The sequence below is a fragment of the Mya arenaria genome, chromosome 5 (genome assembly GCF_026914265.1).
Source record: "Mya arenaria isolate MELC-2E11 chromosome 5, ASM2691426v1".
NCBI lineage: Eukaryota > Metazoa > Mollusca > Bivalvia > Myida > Myidae > Mya > Mya arenaria.
In genome coordinates this window covers 35430614-35447814 of record NC_069126.1, presented here as the reverse complement: position 1 = coordinate 35447814, position 17201 = coordinate 35430614, and the positions used below count along the sequence as shown (strand labels likewise).

At 38.6% G+C, this 17201-nt stretch overlaps 1 protein-coding gene across 1 annotated transcript in view; it reads right to left on the bottom strand.

The window, feature by feature from the left end:
- LOC128233403 (uncharacterized) overlaps positions 1 to 17201 on the bottom strand; it is a 59959-nt gene extending 42758 nt beyond the window's left edge. Inside the window, exons 1-22 of the mRNA XM_052947068.1 lie at positions 16878 to 17201; positions 14176 to 14209; positions 13037 to 13118; positions 12317 to 12411; positions 11357 to 11590; positions 10770 to 10865; positions 10516 to 10643; positions 9965 to 10175; positions 8763 to 9026; positions 8231 to 8382; positions 7533 to 7728; positions 6892 to 7064; positions 6376 to 6538; positions 5834 to 6025; positions 4382 to 4555; positions 3952 to 4134; positions 3524 to 3694; positions 3304 to 3432; positions 2337 to 2522; positions 1944 to 2138; positions 962 to 1144; positions 92 to 295 (exon numbers count right to left, since the gene is read on the bottom strand). Coding sequence (XP_052803028.1) covers positions 92 to 295; positions 962 to 1144; positions 1944 to 2138; positions 2337 to 2522; positions 3304 to 3432; positions 3524 to 3694; positions 3952 to 4134; positions 4382 to 4555; positions 5834 to 6025; positions 6376 to 6538; positions 6892 to 7064; positions 7533 to 7728; positions 8231 to 8382; positions 8763 to 9026; positions 9965 to 10175; positions 10516 to 10643; positions 10770 to 10865; positions 11357 to 11590; positions 12317 to 12411; positions 13037 to 13118; positions 14176 to 14209; positions 16878 to 16934 — 3502 coding nt within the window. The 5' untranslated portion in view covers positions 16935 to 17201. The remainder of the gene's footprint in view (positions 1 to 91; positions 296 to 961; positions 1145 to 1943; positions 2139 to 2336; positions 2523 to 3303; positions 3433 to 3523; positions 3695 to 3951; positions 4135 to 4381; positions 4556 to 5833; positions 6026 to 6375; positions 6539 to 6891; positions 7065 to 7532; positions 7729 to 8230; positions 8383 to 8762; positions 9027 to 9964; positions 10176 to 10515; positions 10644 to 10769; positions 10866 to 11356; positions 11591 to 12316; positions 12412 to 13036; positions 13119 to 14175; positions 14210 to 16877) is intronic.

Below are 17201 nucleotides of genomic sequence, written 5' to 3'. Positions count from 1 at the left end.
TTCCGCTTTTGCCAATAAATTTGAACATTGTATAAAAACATAACTGATCTAAAAAAAATACTGAGTCAACTGCTTTAGCCCCCACGCTCACCTTGACACCGAAGTGTTCCGAAATCCCAGATGCCCCGAGCGCTACAATAAACTACAAGGAACTCTGGGTGGCCGGGGACAGCGCCCTGGCCACGCCGCTCGTAGTAGCCCTCGCATTCAAAAGCTACCGTGCAATTGTGGGTCGTGCACGAATCAATAGACTGCCGCATACCAACGGGCCTTGGAACCGGGCCACAGTCTACCTCTGTAGCGAGAAAAGAGGGTTTCTTAATTTCATATACAATTTATGAATAGTAATAATAATAATAATAATAATAATAATAATAATAATAATAATATTATTATTATTATTATCATTATTATTATTATTATTATTATTATTATTATTATTATTATTATTATTATTATTATAAAAATGACGATAATAATAATAATAATAATAATAATAATAATAATAATAATAATAATAATAATAATTCTAGTAACTTTTTTCTTAAGCGATATCAGCAAAGAAAAAAAAGCTAAAAGGTAAAGGATTTTTTTTTAATATCCGCATATTTAGTTTATAATAATTTCGTTTACCTTGATTCTTACGGAAAATGATAGCGTTATAGATTCACTCTCGGGTCCGTTTCCTGAGTTTAAACCAGTACTGGTGTCCATTTTGATAGGCCTTGAGAAAGTCCCCCTTTTGGGGGTCGAACCCACAACCTCATAGGTGAGTTGTACACTAGACCACTCTCACTCATCCGCATTATTTCATCGAATAACGAACACGAGTTTATCATAACCATGTTCTGATAGTTTCGGGAATACTTCTATGGTTATCAATGAAAATATAATCATGCATTGGCTGCAATTATTGATACACTTTAAATTCACAAACATTCCGACGGCAGATTCAACTTACCAGGACATACCAGCTCGGCGCCAGTGGTCGTATATTGCCCGGAAGCGCGGTCGTAACCGCACAAACGTTGACGCGTCACCGTGCTGCCGTCCGGCATCTCACACGTTAACGTATATGTGCTGCCGTATGTTATTTTGCCTCTCGGTGTGACGTTACCATCGTAGGTTTCGTCACAGAAGGCATCTAGAGTTATTAGAAAAAAATATAGTTAGGGTGATGTTTCTTGTAAACTGAAGTAGCTGAAGCCCAATGTAGCCGTTTCATAAAACTTTGCACTATAACATACATTAACAGCCGTCTGAATGCCGTTAAGCTGAGGACGGGGTGGGTACCACAGGGCAAAAGTCATTGGGGAAGGCCAAACATTAAAATGTTTCGAAAGTTTTTAATTAGGCCTTAAAATAATATGTTTGTGTTCGGTTTCATTTTTCAAAAATAGGGTAGGTAGGTCAGAAAATCCAATATTATTCAAGAGTAAACCATTACAACATGTTTTGGTGTAATAAGAAGTTATTAATACTTTTTACGAGATGTTTTGTGTGTGTTATTTTCACAATAAAAGCAATCACCACAAAGCCACAAGACATTGTTGATTTTGAAATCTTGAATTTGATGATACAAAAACATATTAATTTTGTAGAACGAAAGCGGTATCTTCGAAAAAAACACAAATATTATTTCGTCAAATGTTTCTTTCTCCTTACAACATAAAGCGAAAGATGTATGTGGTATGCTGGATAAATATTAAACACTAAAACTAAAAAGAAAATGATATTTGGAAACATTTTATGTTTTGGTCCAACAACCAACTTTTACACTGCACAAGCCGTCACCATTATTAGTCTAACTCTTGCAACGGGACAGATTTGTAAAAATAAAAACAAAACAAAACAATATACTTCTGAATCACATGAATGTGCAAAATTAGGCAAATTTCATAATTATCTTTTAAAACCGGGCAACATATTTATAACCTCCTTACCCTCACAATCGGGCTGCGCGTCCCACAGACCATCCGGCCCACATGTCGCATTGCCCCCATTACGAGTCGTCCCAGTTACGACAAATCCGATATTGCAAATAAAATTCACGGTATCATTGTAGTAGAACTGTGTCTGTGACGTCAGAGCCTTTCCGTTTAAAATTGTGAGGACTTTCTCAAAGTCACACTGTCTGGCTGGAAAAGAAAAGTTAACGTTATTAATTTCATCATATACATCTTCCAAAATATTTCAGTGTCCCAATTTCGCATATATTTGCTGGGAAAATCGAAAAATAAACTTCGAAACAATCGTGATCAAACCTAATAAAAGTCATAAAACTGCGTGCAAACGAACTAAAACACTTCTAGAATATTAGCTTTTCCGTCACTCACGAACGCAGGAATGTGCCACGTGGAAGGTGTGCCAGGGCTGGGAGCCGTCTTCGCCCGGACCGAGAGCGGGTCCACTATCCGCCTCGTACAGCAGATAACCCTCCCCACACGAACACTGGTAACCCCCGGGCATGTTGGTACACGTCTGCTCACACAGCCCGTTTTGAGACGAACACTCATCCACGTCTGAAATCCAAACAGAGAAAGAAAAATCTCTAAACCAAAACAAGCCTCGGTCACAGACGACACTATATTTGTAGTACAATGTGGCGAGAAGTACGGCCAAAATCTGCAAACTAAAACAAGCCTCGATCACAGACGACACTAAATTTGTAGTACACTGTGGCGAGAAGTACGGCCAAAATCTGCAAACTAAAACAAGCCTCGGTCACAGACGACACTAAATTTGTAGTACACTGTGGCGAGAAGTACGGCCAAAATCTGCAAACTAAAACAAGCCTCGATCACAGACGACACTAAATTTGTAGTACACTGTGGCAAGAAGTACAGCCAAAATCTGCACACCAAAACAAGCCTCGGTCACAGACGACACTAAATTTGTAGTACACTGTGGCGAGAACTACGGCCAAAATCTGCACACCAAAACAAGCCTCGGTCACAGACGACACTAAATTTGTAGTACACTGTGGCAAGGAGTACGGCCAAAATCTGCAAACCAAAACAAGCCTCGGTCACAGACGACACTAAATTTGTAGTACACTGTGGCAAGGAGTACGGCCAAAATCTGCAAACCAAAACAAGCCTCGGTCACAGACGACACTAAATTTGTAGTACACTGTGGCAAGGAGTACGGCCAAAATCTGCAAACCAAAACAAGCCTCGGTCACAGACGACACTAAATTTGTAGTACACTGTGGCGAGAAGTACAGCCAAGGACTAAGGTAAATGCGTGCACAATCACAGAAAAAAAGATTTAAGTCTTATTTAGAGCGTTTACAAAGCTTACCGAGGCACCTAGTGCTGTTTGTTGGGTCAGGCACGTAGCCATGGAGACAGATGCATGTAAACCCTCCATCTATATCCGTGCACGTGGCGCTTTCACAGACGGCCTCGCCGCTCGTGCACTCGTTAACATCTGCAAGTGAAAGACAAAATAAAAATACATGTGTTGTTATAAATATATTCTGATAAAACTGTTAATTGGATTTGGTAACGCGATGACGTACTAGCACAAACTATCGGGTCATCGACGCCACATTGGAATGTTCTAGTTGTTCCTCTACTGTTCATGACCTCATATCCGGTATGGCAGACTACGGTGATGACGTCACTCTGATTCACCGACTGCGTTTTATCAAGGTTTCCGTTCGGGATGATCGGAATAGGGCAGACGATAGCTGAAAATAACAATATCGCTGAATTACGGTAAAAAGTTTTTTTAACGAACTGTTACACAAAAATTATTAAAGTCTCAATCGAGAAAAACACTGCCAATGATTAAACCGCTATATTATTTGACCTACATCAGCCACCGACATTTTTTTCAAACAACCAAACAATTTTAATGACGGCAACATTCAAAAGTTAAATAGTTGATTATCATACACTGCGAAAAGACGCGATAAAGCAATACTTGATAAAACCTATATCATACGTTCACAAGTCGGCACCGATATTCTCCACGTGCCCTGATCACACGTGACCGTCTCTGGACCAATCAGCTCGAAGTTCGTCTGACATGTGATCCGGACTACAGTTCCGTGCTGAATACCATTTCCGGTTACAAAGGTGAATGTTGCAGACGGCAAAACGACAGACAAGTCCTCGCAAGACGTCGCTAAATCAAAGGATAGATACTTGTAGAACTAATTGAAACATCATCACCTTTTTAAAAAAGCTTATCGAATCATTATTATTTCCATATGCTCTTCTGAAACATTTAAGGAATATATTTGATCGAATACAATTATTAAAAATTAAAACACATTTGCATTAGACCGAGATCCAAATATAAAAGGTTAAAATTGTAAATTATGTGAAATATGTACACTATAATGAATATTAAACAAAGGAACACTGCTTACCCGTGCAAATTGGCACGGTGCTCCACGTGCCCTCACTGAGGCACGTGACGTTGTTGTTTCCGGTGAGAGTGTATCCAGGGTTACAACCATACGTCACCATGTCCCCACCCTGCACGCCCGACCCAATCTCCACGTATCCATTGGTAACCAGGGGCGCTAACCCACAGTAACCGCCTGTTTGAGGAGAAAGGTTCGTTTCTTTTATAATACCAATTCTAAATAGTTGAACTAGATTGTGAAGACAGCTAAAAGCTGAAATAAATTATTCCCGAAACAATTTTCCGGACAGAAACCAGCACGGGCAGAAACCAGGATGTGCAGAAACCAGCATGGGCCAAAACCAGCACTGGCAGAAACCAGCATGGGCAGAAACCAGCATAGGCAAAAACCAGCACTGGCAGAAACCAGCATGTGCAGAAACCAGCATGGGCAAAAACCAGCACTGGCAGAAACCAGCATGGGCAGAAACCAGCATAGGCAAAAAACCAGCACTGGCAGAAACCAGGATGTGCAGAAACCAGCATGGGACAAAACCAGCACTGGCAGAAACCAGCATGGGCAGAAACCAGCATAGGCAAAAACCAGCACTGGCAGAAACCAGCATGTGCAGAAACCAGCATGGGCAATAACCAGCGTGGGAAACACAATACTAATACAGATGTACAAACATATACTTTTTAATAAAATATACTTTTTCTTCGATCAAACTGACCTGTAGTTTCTTATCTATCTGCAATTATAGTTATTATATGTGGCAATATATGTTGATGTCCCAAAATTGTCCATATTGTAATAAAGGTTAGAGTTGTCGAATCATATCACTTAGTTGCTTAACTAAATTCAGGTTCTATTCTTTATGGTGCCATATATATCTGCCGTAACATATAAAGCTGATAACGCTCGCGAGTTGTTTCGTGTTAAACACTTAAGTTCGCGATAATTATCTAGCTATCTAGTTAATATTCGCAAAACTTTTTCGGTGAGATAAATATCACCAGACTAAAAACAGGCTTGAATATACCCAAAACTGCCACCTGCTTCGCTTTCATGCTGTACAACACTAACAGGTTATCTAGTTATCGTTTGTAAACTTCTCTTAAAAGGTAACATACTTTCTGATTAAGATTCCTGTAACCAGTTACCTTTAAATTCGTTCCAAGTTCACGCATTAATAGGCTATCTAGTTATGATCTGCGAATTTCACTAAGTACGATAAATTATAACTGTTTAACTAGATAAGATTCGTGTTACCACTTACTGAGTGAAACTACCAAATCATAAACAACTGTTCTTGTTCAAGAAGACCTTAACACACCCTTTGTTCGATATTCGGCGTTATAAGCTGTCTATAAAATTCGTTCTTTTACTAAAGGCTTAGTTGGTTTATGGTGTACAATAACCGACCTACTATCCTTAGCGCGCGGCAAAAATGGTGTACTGTAACCTACGTACGTTCGCAGAACGGAAGATTTTGCAGAGACCAAGTCCCGTCACTCTGGCATGTCATATCAACGCTTGCTTCCCCTGAATATCCTCCGCCGAAGAAGTATCCTTCTGCGCACCTGATGGATACCGCATCCGGCGCATGGTAGCTCTCGGCCGCCGGCTCCACAACAACGGAAGTGGCGTCAAACATTGGGCACCCTGTGTATATTTAATGAGCTTATTTTAAGGAATCGAAACCATTATGCTTGAAGGACCAAAAGACACACTAATAGTTGTATATCTTTTAAAGCATATTTATGTATCATATATGATAATGATGCATGTATCCGTTTTTACATTTTAGTTCGTGTGTTTGTTTCTGAGAGGTAAAGCAAATACACACTATTTTTGAACAAAATGCCCGTTAAACTCAACGCTTTCAGTTTTACAATTAGGTTTACATGCACTGAATAAATACAAATCCTTTATACTTCAGAATTTCGATCATTGAAAATTGAAAGCCTTTGTTTGATAATATTTTTTTTCAAATAAAATTATTTTGCATGTACCTGCCGCATACGTGGCCTTGAACCCAGGATATCCGGTGATACCGCTGGTGGTGAGACGTAAAAAAAGACCGGAAGTAGTGAGGACGGGCGCGGGCGCCTGGGGACCAGTGTAGCCCGGTTGTGGATGCATCGCCTCGCCTGTTTCGTCCGTCCCTTTGTAGATCTGCAGAAGCCACAGAAATGGGGTTAAAGATTAAATTAAAGGTGCGAATAGGCTTGAATGGTTAAAATTTTAGTTTAATAATGATTATACAGTCCAACCCCGTTGACTCGAACTCGCTTGGCTCGATATCCTCGTTGGCTCGAACTGGTTGTAAAGTACCGATTTCTTTATACTGAAGGTAAGCATTCTCGCTTGGCTCGAATTCCTTGAGGCTCGTGGTGTTTTCGCCGGTCCCTGGGACTTCGAGTCAACCAGGTTCAACTTTATCCTTAATTGCATTAATGCGTGTTGCTATTGTATTCCTTCGCCTTTTTAAAATTGGAGCTTTCCTCCCTGGATCCGCTAGTGCTTACCTCTAAGAAATCCCTATCTGGTTCAAGGTCGAAACTTGAAAAGGTCAACTGAACGCTCTTGCCGGAAGCGGGATGTACGCGCCACGTGCAGGTGGTCATGTCTGGATACACGCTGGCGCCAAAACCCGGGGATGACACCGTGCCGGATTCCTCCGTCAAGTCCACATGGCAGCCTGGATAATTATTTATTATATTACATGTATGCACAATATAATAATTATTTGATATGTGATATCTCAGTTATTTGTTAATTATACAAGTAGTTATTTCTTACAAAACACTGTAATAATTATTTTTTCTATCTTTTTCTTTTACCGAGAATTTATGATTTGCAATAACCCATCGAATGCATATGCGTAATAATTGCTTGAAAGAGTACGAAAAGTAAAATACAAGTAATAGTATTCAGTTATACAGGTATATGTATATAGTCTTTTTTTAATAAAACTCATTAACAAGGATATTTATTGATTTTTTTTATCATCACCATCGAAACAAAATCAACGGATTTAATGGCTTTATTTTAGTGTCCAATCTGTTTGACGAGCACCCGTGTGTACAATAAAATCATTAGCAGTTACATACAGAGTTATACTAAAATCAGTTATAAGCGTATTAAAAAGTTAATTATTGTCATTTACCTGATGTGTACTTCATCAAAACGCCCGTACAGGTCCAGTGATAGGCGAGGTCCATGTACACGTACATGAGCTGGCCGCTCGAGACGACCGTGAGTGGCGTGGAGCCGTGGGTCAGGGCGGCTAGGAGACCGGAAGTTGGACCGCCACCGTCCCTGATCTCCACCCGGTCGTTGCAACACAGGTCTACCGCCAGCACCTAGGTAAGGTTGAATACTAAAATGGGGCACATGATATCCTTATTATTATAATTTACATATGATCGTTTCCAACTCATTTTCAATGAAATACAATGACTTAAATTATCATTGGAAGCCATTTGATAGACGTCTTTAAGATGTTTTACTCGCAGGAATACAACTCAATATTTCATCTGAAAAGATAATAAAAAGCCACAACTCATTAAGAAACAACACAATCTGGTAATAATCGATTATATTTGAGCATGTGTGTGATTTAAGGCACACGCACATATCAGTGCTTTATTCCCCCGTGAGAGAGGGGGTGGGAGAGAGGGGTGTGCAGTGCCGCCAACGTACCCATTAATCCCGGTACAGATGCATTATCGTTACTCTTTGGGAAAAAAGCTTTAAGTCGAACACCTACCAACAGTGATAAAGACATTTAATGCTTATATCGTTGAAACGTTTTTAATCTACCGCAACGAATGTTTAATTACTAAAGCAAAAAAAAAGATCTACCTGCACAGTGATGAGCAGGTTGGCTGGGACGGATATGACGTATGTCCTCTGTGTGTTTCCGGGATACAAGAGCGGGTACCGGGGTGAGAAAAGGAACTGGGGCTCGCTGGAGGCCACCAGGGTGCTCTCCACTTCAGGTATGGCAGCTAAAGCTGTGGGAATATGCTAATTGGAGTTTCGAATAAAATGTAAGTATTACTATATTTTCCGACATTTTTAAAATGCTAAAATTCATATAAAAGTTGCATGATAAGTCGTTGTTTGATGACCTCTTTTCGTAATCTGTAAAAATGTAGGTTGTCCATTCATTTTCGGACACGCCTTCCTAAGTGTTAAAAGTCATACAACATCTAACGGAAAACTAATTCATAAGAGAAGTTTGAATTTCATTTTAAGATGTATATTGAATACAGCCCCTGGCAATTGGGTTACAGATCGCCTTGATTAAACGTACCGATTCCAAAGAAAGAAACATACACATTCGATGGTAAAAAAATAATTCTACAAAGAAAACAGCATCTGAAATCCTAACCGTCCGTCCTTGTAACCCCCGGGCACGTCTTCACATACACCGTGCAGCACGTGTCGTGGACTAGGACGGGCGGCTCCATGGCCATAAAGCAAGATGTTCCGGCCGCACCGCCGTCTATAAACTGGAACCCCCAGCAGCCTTCAGCCCTCTCGCACTCCGTCTCGCAGCTCTCGATCGACTGACTTCCGATAAGCGGCTTCGTGTAACCGGTCTGGGGCTGCCGGAACTTGCGACCTGTCTCCTCTGTCAGCTCACAGGCGTACTCTTTATCAAGATAATAACACCAATTTCATGTTCTTCATGAGGGAATATTGTGATATATTTTCAGGGTATTTGTATATTAAGCACCAACGCGTATCTTTTTTTTGAAGATAATGTTGTTAAAACAGCATTTCAGTAGTCCAGCAGGGAATTATTACATGTATGAAGAATTATAATGGGACAGAATTTCAAAACTTCTTGACATTCTTATTCAATATCAATACATACACTATATAATAAACATAAGTTTTAAGTGATAAACCTTTAACTACTTCCTAAATAATGATGTTATGGAAAATATTAATTACTGATGACAAGATTGAAACCGTGTATTAAATAGCTGAATACGCAAACATATTAAATGATTGGTGAGTGCTAAAATATTTCCTTCGATCTACTATCGTTTCATAAAGGTAGGACTCCGGTCTTTTCTGCACCTTTCTTTCAAATTAAACTCGATATACTTCATAAAAACGATTGATTTAGACATTTATTTTCCTTTTCGGTAAATTAAAACAATTGTATTAATTGTGGTAAATCTTATTTGGGAGTAAGAGTGCAATATTTCAATTCAATTTTTATTTAACCTGTCGTACAATTATTGTAATGCACCAGTCAATTGTTACCACGGCCCCCAAGGTCCGGGGGAATACCGGGGATAGCCGGGGAAAGGGGCCGTGTTTTTACCTTCCCAGTGGCCCCGCAGTGCCGGGTGAATGCGGTGGTTTTGTATTTGCGCCAAATATAGCGAGGAATGTGCCTTACTTAGGGTCCCTGGGGTGCGGGGGGCATTTGGCGGGGATTTTACCATCAGTTCGTGCCCGCAGGGCGGGGGTTTTACCCGGGCTTTGCTGGACGGAAAGTCAAAGTCCCCGCTATTCCCCGGACCTGGAAATGCCGTGGTTACAATTGACTGGTGCATAACTTATGGTGTTATTCACCTGTACTCCACGTCAACGTAAAGCCCGTCTTCTGCACGCTGCCGTCCGTGATGTATCTGAACAGGATGAAGTTTTGGCTTGAGGTATAGGACCGGAAGCGGTCCAACTGGCGACCGGACAGGCGACCGACGAGGACGCTGGCGCCAAGGGACGGACCACCGTCATAAACCTCAAGGAAGTCCAGGCCCTCTTCTGTGTCGAAAGACTCAAACTGAAATACGACAAAGGAGACTGGTACTTCCGGCAGGATGAAAGCCATTTAATTTTACTCAAGTTCATTGAAGATAAACGGTGAAACACGTGATATATAAATAATATATTGTTTCATTTTTTTCTTGAATTTTCTTTGAAGTAATTGTGTAACAAGAACTCATGAATTACAAAAATAACCAATTAATGTCAAAACCATCGCCATAAACTAAGCCATGTGTCTAAACGAATAAAAACAAAACGTATGTCCAGTAGTCTCGAAGTGTCCTGATTTGAACCGAATCCATTCACTTTTAGCCTTCCAAAAACTAATTTTAGCACCCATAATTATCAGTACGTACCGTAACGTGTATACGTTTGCCGACGTCGACGTGGACGGTGTACAGACATACGGTTGACGGCGTATTGTCGGACGGCTCCAAGGCCACGCGACCGGAAGTACCCGTGTACTGGTACGCACACAGCGAGGCTTCAAATAAAGGTCACCCATTTCATAAATTAATTTGTACCTAGTTATTTTAAACATACTTTACAAAATACAATTTTTAAACAAATCTCAGATCAATAATAATTTATAAAGTTGCAGTGTACATACGGCAGTTCATCTCGTCTGTATTATCCCCGCAGTCGTCTGCTGAGTTGCAAAGCGCGGGAAAACCCACGCAACGTCCGTTACCGCACGTGAACGTATCTAAGGAGTAAAAAAAAACATGAACGTTCATTGCTTCCTGCCTAAACTGGTTTGATGAAAAATACAAAAGCTGCAACAATCGCTTTACAAAACTTAGTTATTGGTTTAAAACTTTATATTGTGTATGAATACGTCCACACACAACATGCATCGCAACCAGGTGACCTTTTTCTAAAATTAATTAATAACGATTTTTCTCTGTAACTTCAGAAAAGGAGTCGAATCGATGTCCAGTTTAACATAAGATTAACAACAAGTGTCAGCGATGCCAAGAATAACATGGAATTTTTTAAAGAAGACATGAGCACTGTAAGCTTCTTCTGGTCATTTTCAGACGATGCACAAGAAGGGATGCTGATTTCGCTCCTTACCCGTTAATGAAGGCCTTTTTCTTATTTGTATTTTTTTATCAATATCTATGGGTCACTAACTGAAAATGTAAGTTAATGGAAAAAAAACTTAAAACGTATGCTATTTTATTATTGAGATACCTGACGGGCAAGGCGTCCGCTCACAGACAGAAGACATTACGTGATCACATGACGCCATGTACCACATTCGTTGCGTGACGCTGTCCTCCCACGGTGCACCGATGTAGGCGCATTCGCCACCGGAAATATCAGGCTGGAAGGGCGCCCAAACGCCCGCATCTACACTCGCGGAACTTCCGTCGCTCAACGAACCTATATAGTCCGGTTCCGTTTGCATGTTCTTGCGATTGTATCCTGAAAAAAATATATGATTGTGTGTATGATGCTGAGTTGAGACTAGCAAACATGGGAGTCAACTTTTACGAACAGTCTAATGTCAGATTATTGAATCAGAGTCAGAACACCATGTCAACTAAGTCAATGAGAGAAAATCAGTTTTGTTCCAGTCCTGTAAAACAAAATGTATGTAAACACTTGCAAACATCTTATTAATTATCAAAGCTCTGTAAGAAGGAAAGTTGCAACGAAATTCAAGCTTTTCTGAGCTCAGCCTTCAGAGTGCACACACTGGGTCATGTTCAGGAGCGATCACAATTCCAGTCCAAACGCAGACTCGGATTTTTTTTTCTTCTTTTTTTTTTTTAATTTAAACACTTTAAAGATATAATAAATTCAACAGTTAAAAACCATTAAACCTCTGTTTGAAAGACATTTACATTGCACTTACGATTTGCAGTTCCGAACCATGAGGATTAAGACTTTTCAGACTTAGTAAACATGGGCCATGAAATTCGTTCCCAAATATTGTCAAATAAAAAAAGTGAAAATTGCACAATATTTTTGAAACAGCAGCAGCAACAGCAACAACAACAACAACAGCAACAACAACAACAACAACAACAACAACAACAACAACAAAAACAATAACAACAACAACAACAAAATAACAACCACACAACAATAGTGTAACCGTGTTGGTGACACAATAAGAAATACGTCACAATGACACACAATTTATACCTGTCCAGTACTGTCTAATTCCATGACCTTCCGATAAAGCCGATATAGCATCTGTCAGCTCATGGCCCCTGGGTTCCGCGAGTATAGCACCATGTCTGGAAACGGAATAGGTAATAGAATATGGCCAGTTTAAAGGGCTTCGCTCATAAAGTGTAACACAAGAATGCATTATTTATCAAAATCGATTTTATAGGTATTTTTTGACTGTTTTTCTTTATGTTTACATTTTGCAGAAATACGAATATTCTAGGAAACCCAAGATGCAAAGGGGGCCGTTTCAATTAGGGATGATGATGATGATGATGATGATGATGATGATGATGATGATGATGATGATGATGATGATGATGATGAGACATTGATATGAATGATTTTGAATATCTTATCAAATGAATCATCGCTCAAGCCATTCAGCACTATCAGTGTCTTGATTCTGAGGCGAGATCCCGTGCACGATTGGTCACACCAACACATATTTTGTATGAGCAAGGTCAGGGTGAGGAATCACGTGACTAAAAAACTTACAGGGGTTGTCACATGGATGACCACGGATCACAACCGATGTAAACACACAAGTAAGTGACGTTAATTTCTTCATAACTTTTTTGATAGAAAATATATAAAAATAAATCACGTGATTCCTCTCCCTGAAGGAAAAGGAACATTTTGTCAACTATTTCGCACATTTTGAAGCTTAAAGAGGAGAGGATACGGGCTTACTTTTGGCAGAATTGTTTAGCTTGGTCCCATGTATGATTGTAGGGGACGGGGAGGTAACAACGCTCGTAAATCTTCTCCCAGCCTGGAACAGAAAGGAATATCAATATCATTAAAGTTTAAAAAACTTTCAGATTGTATTTTTTTTTAATCACGTTATAAGTATTGCTCAGAATGAAAGCAAAACAGCACAAAACAAATACTTCTTGTTTGTGAACGATTTGCTTAAAGTTGCAGATAGAAGATTGTAGTTCTAGAAAAAAGGACATGACGATATAAAAATAAAAGGTAGATAGCATGAACAATCTTTGGCGTTTTTTATGTTTGTTGCTGCTGTTGTTGTTGTTTTTGTTTTTGTTTTTTTAAACAGTGTGATCTCTAGCCAAGCGATTTGTGTCACCTTTAAGATACGTGTCAAGCTTAAATATTAAAATCGTAAGATACTCTTTCAAATGCATTTGCATGCATATTGTATTTATTATCAATGAAATCATCCAGGTCAAGTCAAGTCAATATTTTTTTTTTGTTTTCGGGTACTTTGATAACATTTAACAGTAGCTTTTGACCGACACTTCAGAGAATTGAAAATAAAACACTCGAAAAGACTCATATGCGGCCGGAAAATGTCCGAAATACTGGCCGTTAAAGGAACTCGCTAATGTTTTGGTACTATTTTTCCCCCCGGTAATGCATCTGAAAACACATTTCAATTTACTATTTTACTCTTTGATACCAAATTTGGAGAAACCCCCACAAAGTATTAGAAAATATTCACAAAACGGCACGCCCACAAGACCTTATGCACAAACAAAAGGACAACTTAACCTTTAAGCCTTTTGTTGAAAAGCGTTACTAACGCTATGCAAACTCGTGGACTTAAAAGACAATTAAATGTTTGAGCATTTATCAACATTTGGTAAAGGGTTCCAGCCATCAGAATCTTAGTTATAACACTCCTAATGATTTTCCACACTTCATTTCGTCATACAAAATAGTGCATTTCACAAAACATGAGCGAGTCCCTTAAAAATATGACGCCAACGTCACGTGTAATTCATTTATCAGTGTGCAAGAAGTGTGCAAATAAACTCAAGGGTATATATTCATGTAGATTGAATACAAAATATATGTGAATCACTTACCACCCGAACAAGTCAAGACCAGGGTTTGGGCTGCCTATAATAGAGAAAGTGCTATTTGAGGTTAGCTTTACAAAAACTGTGCAGATGTCTCCGTATATGACATTCGACATAATACACGAATGATTTGACATATAGCATACGACATTCAGAAGCATTTGTCGGATGCCGTATGTCATACTTTACGACATTTAAATTTAATCATTCTGATGAAATTGAATGTCAAATGTCGTTCAACGTGTCAGCCCAACTTTCTGAACTGGTATATCGATAAATGATACTCAATGTCGATAGTACATTTTAAAGGATAGATGGACAGATATAAATAAAAGCTTTTATACATGTTGTTTTTTTATCAATAGATTTACTCCGTAATGTTATTAATCTGTAGGTACAAAGACTTGGTTAACCGTTATTACCTTATGTCATCTAAATAGTATAATATGGACATAGGACATATGGATTAGCTGAATTTCTTAATGACTGCCTTGTATTTGAATAGTTTGCAAGTTGAAATACATAGTGTGTTTATTTTAAGTTCATGTGAGTTGCAAAGCTTCAGCTGAGATAAAACAGATGGTACTGTGCAGTTTGCTAAAATTGTTCCTTAAAAGAAAGAGGATAACTAGTCTTCCTCTGGATATACGTTATAATTGAAAAATTAGAATTCTGTTTTTACAACGAAAAGATTTACTCCGTAATGTTATTAATCTGTAGGTACAAATACTTGGTTAACCGTTATGACCTTTTATCATCTAAATAATTTAATATGGACAAAGGACATACGTATTAGCTGAGTTTTAATATGAATAGATCACCTCACCAATCTGGGCTTATTGTGTTTGCAAATTAGCGGAAAAACCTTTCTCACTGAATTCCGGATAACAATTACTTGCTAGATTTTCATCCCCGACCGCCGCTCTCTTTCCGCCGCCCCTTAAATTTTATTGACTCAAAAAAGATTGAATTAGGGTCTGTATTTGTGTATCGGTCCGTTGGGACGTTTATTTATCATACATACGGTGTAGATGTATGATTACCCTGTAAGTTATACTTTTGAAACAACTAACCATTTTACAGTGGCATATCAACTAGCAGAACCGTGCGCGTGTGGACTGGCCGTACAGGCGGGAAAACTTGTTGATGTTATCACTGCTCTCGATGCTCCAATTTTCCTATTGTGTTTGTATGCATGCTCCAATATGTGTTCATTTTATCATATATACTTTTATTTTCAGGTCACAAGCTCATTGTTATTTTTATTTGATATGTCATGTATGTCTGTTATTCATGTCGGAAAATAGCTCATTGAGCTAATGTTTCTTGTTAACACATACCCGACTTTAAATAAAGATTCTTGTATCTTGTTTCTTGTACGGTATAGATGTATAACATTCATGTAAAATAGAAGAATTGTTACAATCGTGTTCGTGGTTCGTCAAGAAACACATGTATACGATCGCTTATATATGTATGTATGTATTTCTTTAGACCTTGCGGTCAAGGATAACCCGTGAAAGTGCAAGCACTTATTTCCAACGGGGTCCTTTGTTTTTGCTGAAGGGACAGCAAGCTGAAGAGACAGTGATGGTATACAAGGAAGTCTGGGTGCGATACCCTAGCTCTTATCCGAAGAGACCCCTTGGTTCTTTTACGTGCTCGGTGTAAAGCACCGATACACGGGGAACATTTTTCCTGGGTTAAACCAGTACTGAGTACATCACTTTTCCAAGCACTACCCTTTAAATGATGAACGGCAGGTAAAGGAGCTACTTGTATAAGTTTTAACGTCTTTTGCCTGGTATGACGCGGCCAGGGATCGAACCCACGACCATCCGCTCCGTAGGCGGATGCTTAACCACTAGGCCACAGAGACGATTTAATATGCAATATGAAAGAGCATGGACACATATTCAACAGCGAAACAGTCATCTAAGAAAAAAATAAAATAAAATAAAACGTCGTCCCCCACCCTCGTTTAAAACAAAATGGATGAAAATCTAGCATTTTATATATATTGGCCTTATTTTAACATTTCTAACATGATTATATAATATCTAAACGCAACTGATCGGAAGAATTCGTTTTTTTCTTTTTAAATGGTAATGAAAAACAAACAAATGAATATTGACAATGAGAAAAGCTCAAACAAAAGATTTTTACATTTAAACACACACCGTTTAAAAGACAGACCGGTAGCAAATCATGTATTTGATCTTGAAGTCAATACATGGTAAATACCGGAACAAAGCAATGTTTATCTACCTCAGCGCCTTACAATGCCCGTCAACATAATCTGCTACGTTCCCAGAGCTCATCTTAAATCTGTTTTGTTTTATCGCGTGCTGACCATGTTACTATTAAATTTTATTAAAGTGGATCCGAAGATATACCACTACGCCCGAATTTGGGCTTTTTATACTATGGGGACTTGTACATATCACCGATTAAGAAGTCAATGAACATTTGATCTTAAATAATATTTAAAATAAACGGATTAGGAATGGTATGATAACATTGCTTCATAAATATATAAGTGGGATTAAAAATATGTTGATAAACAACTTAAAAAATAGTATTTAATTTAAGATTAATCTATATTAGGAATGTATTGTAGAATTCGACATTTTTTCTGTCAGTCTTATTTTTTTACCAAGGCAACATTTTCAGATGGAAAAATACTCTGGATAGTATTTACAACTTACCCCAAATCCTGCCATGGTAAGCAGACAGGTAACACAGCTCACCCAAAACTGTTCCATTATTCCCGAATACCTTCAGAATATTTTCCGTTTATTCTTTCACGTTTCCATTGTAACTAAGTATATTAGTCCCCTTCAATTTTACTCTAATACAATTACCTTCAAGATAAAGCTAGTTTTTATATAAAAAATAAAATAAGTATAACTAAACAATCCACCACAGTCTTCGATTCCTGTTACTAAGTCTCCCTTAAGAATAGGTTTAAGCAGATGTATTTCCAATGTTTAAACTATCTTTAATTAATCTTCGTATCATTTTAATAAGTA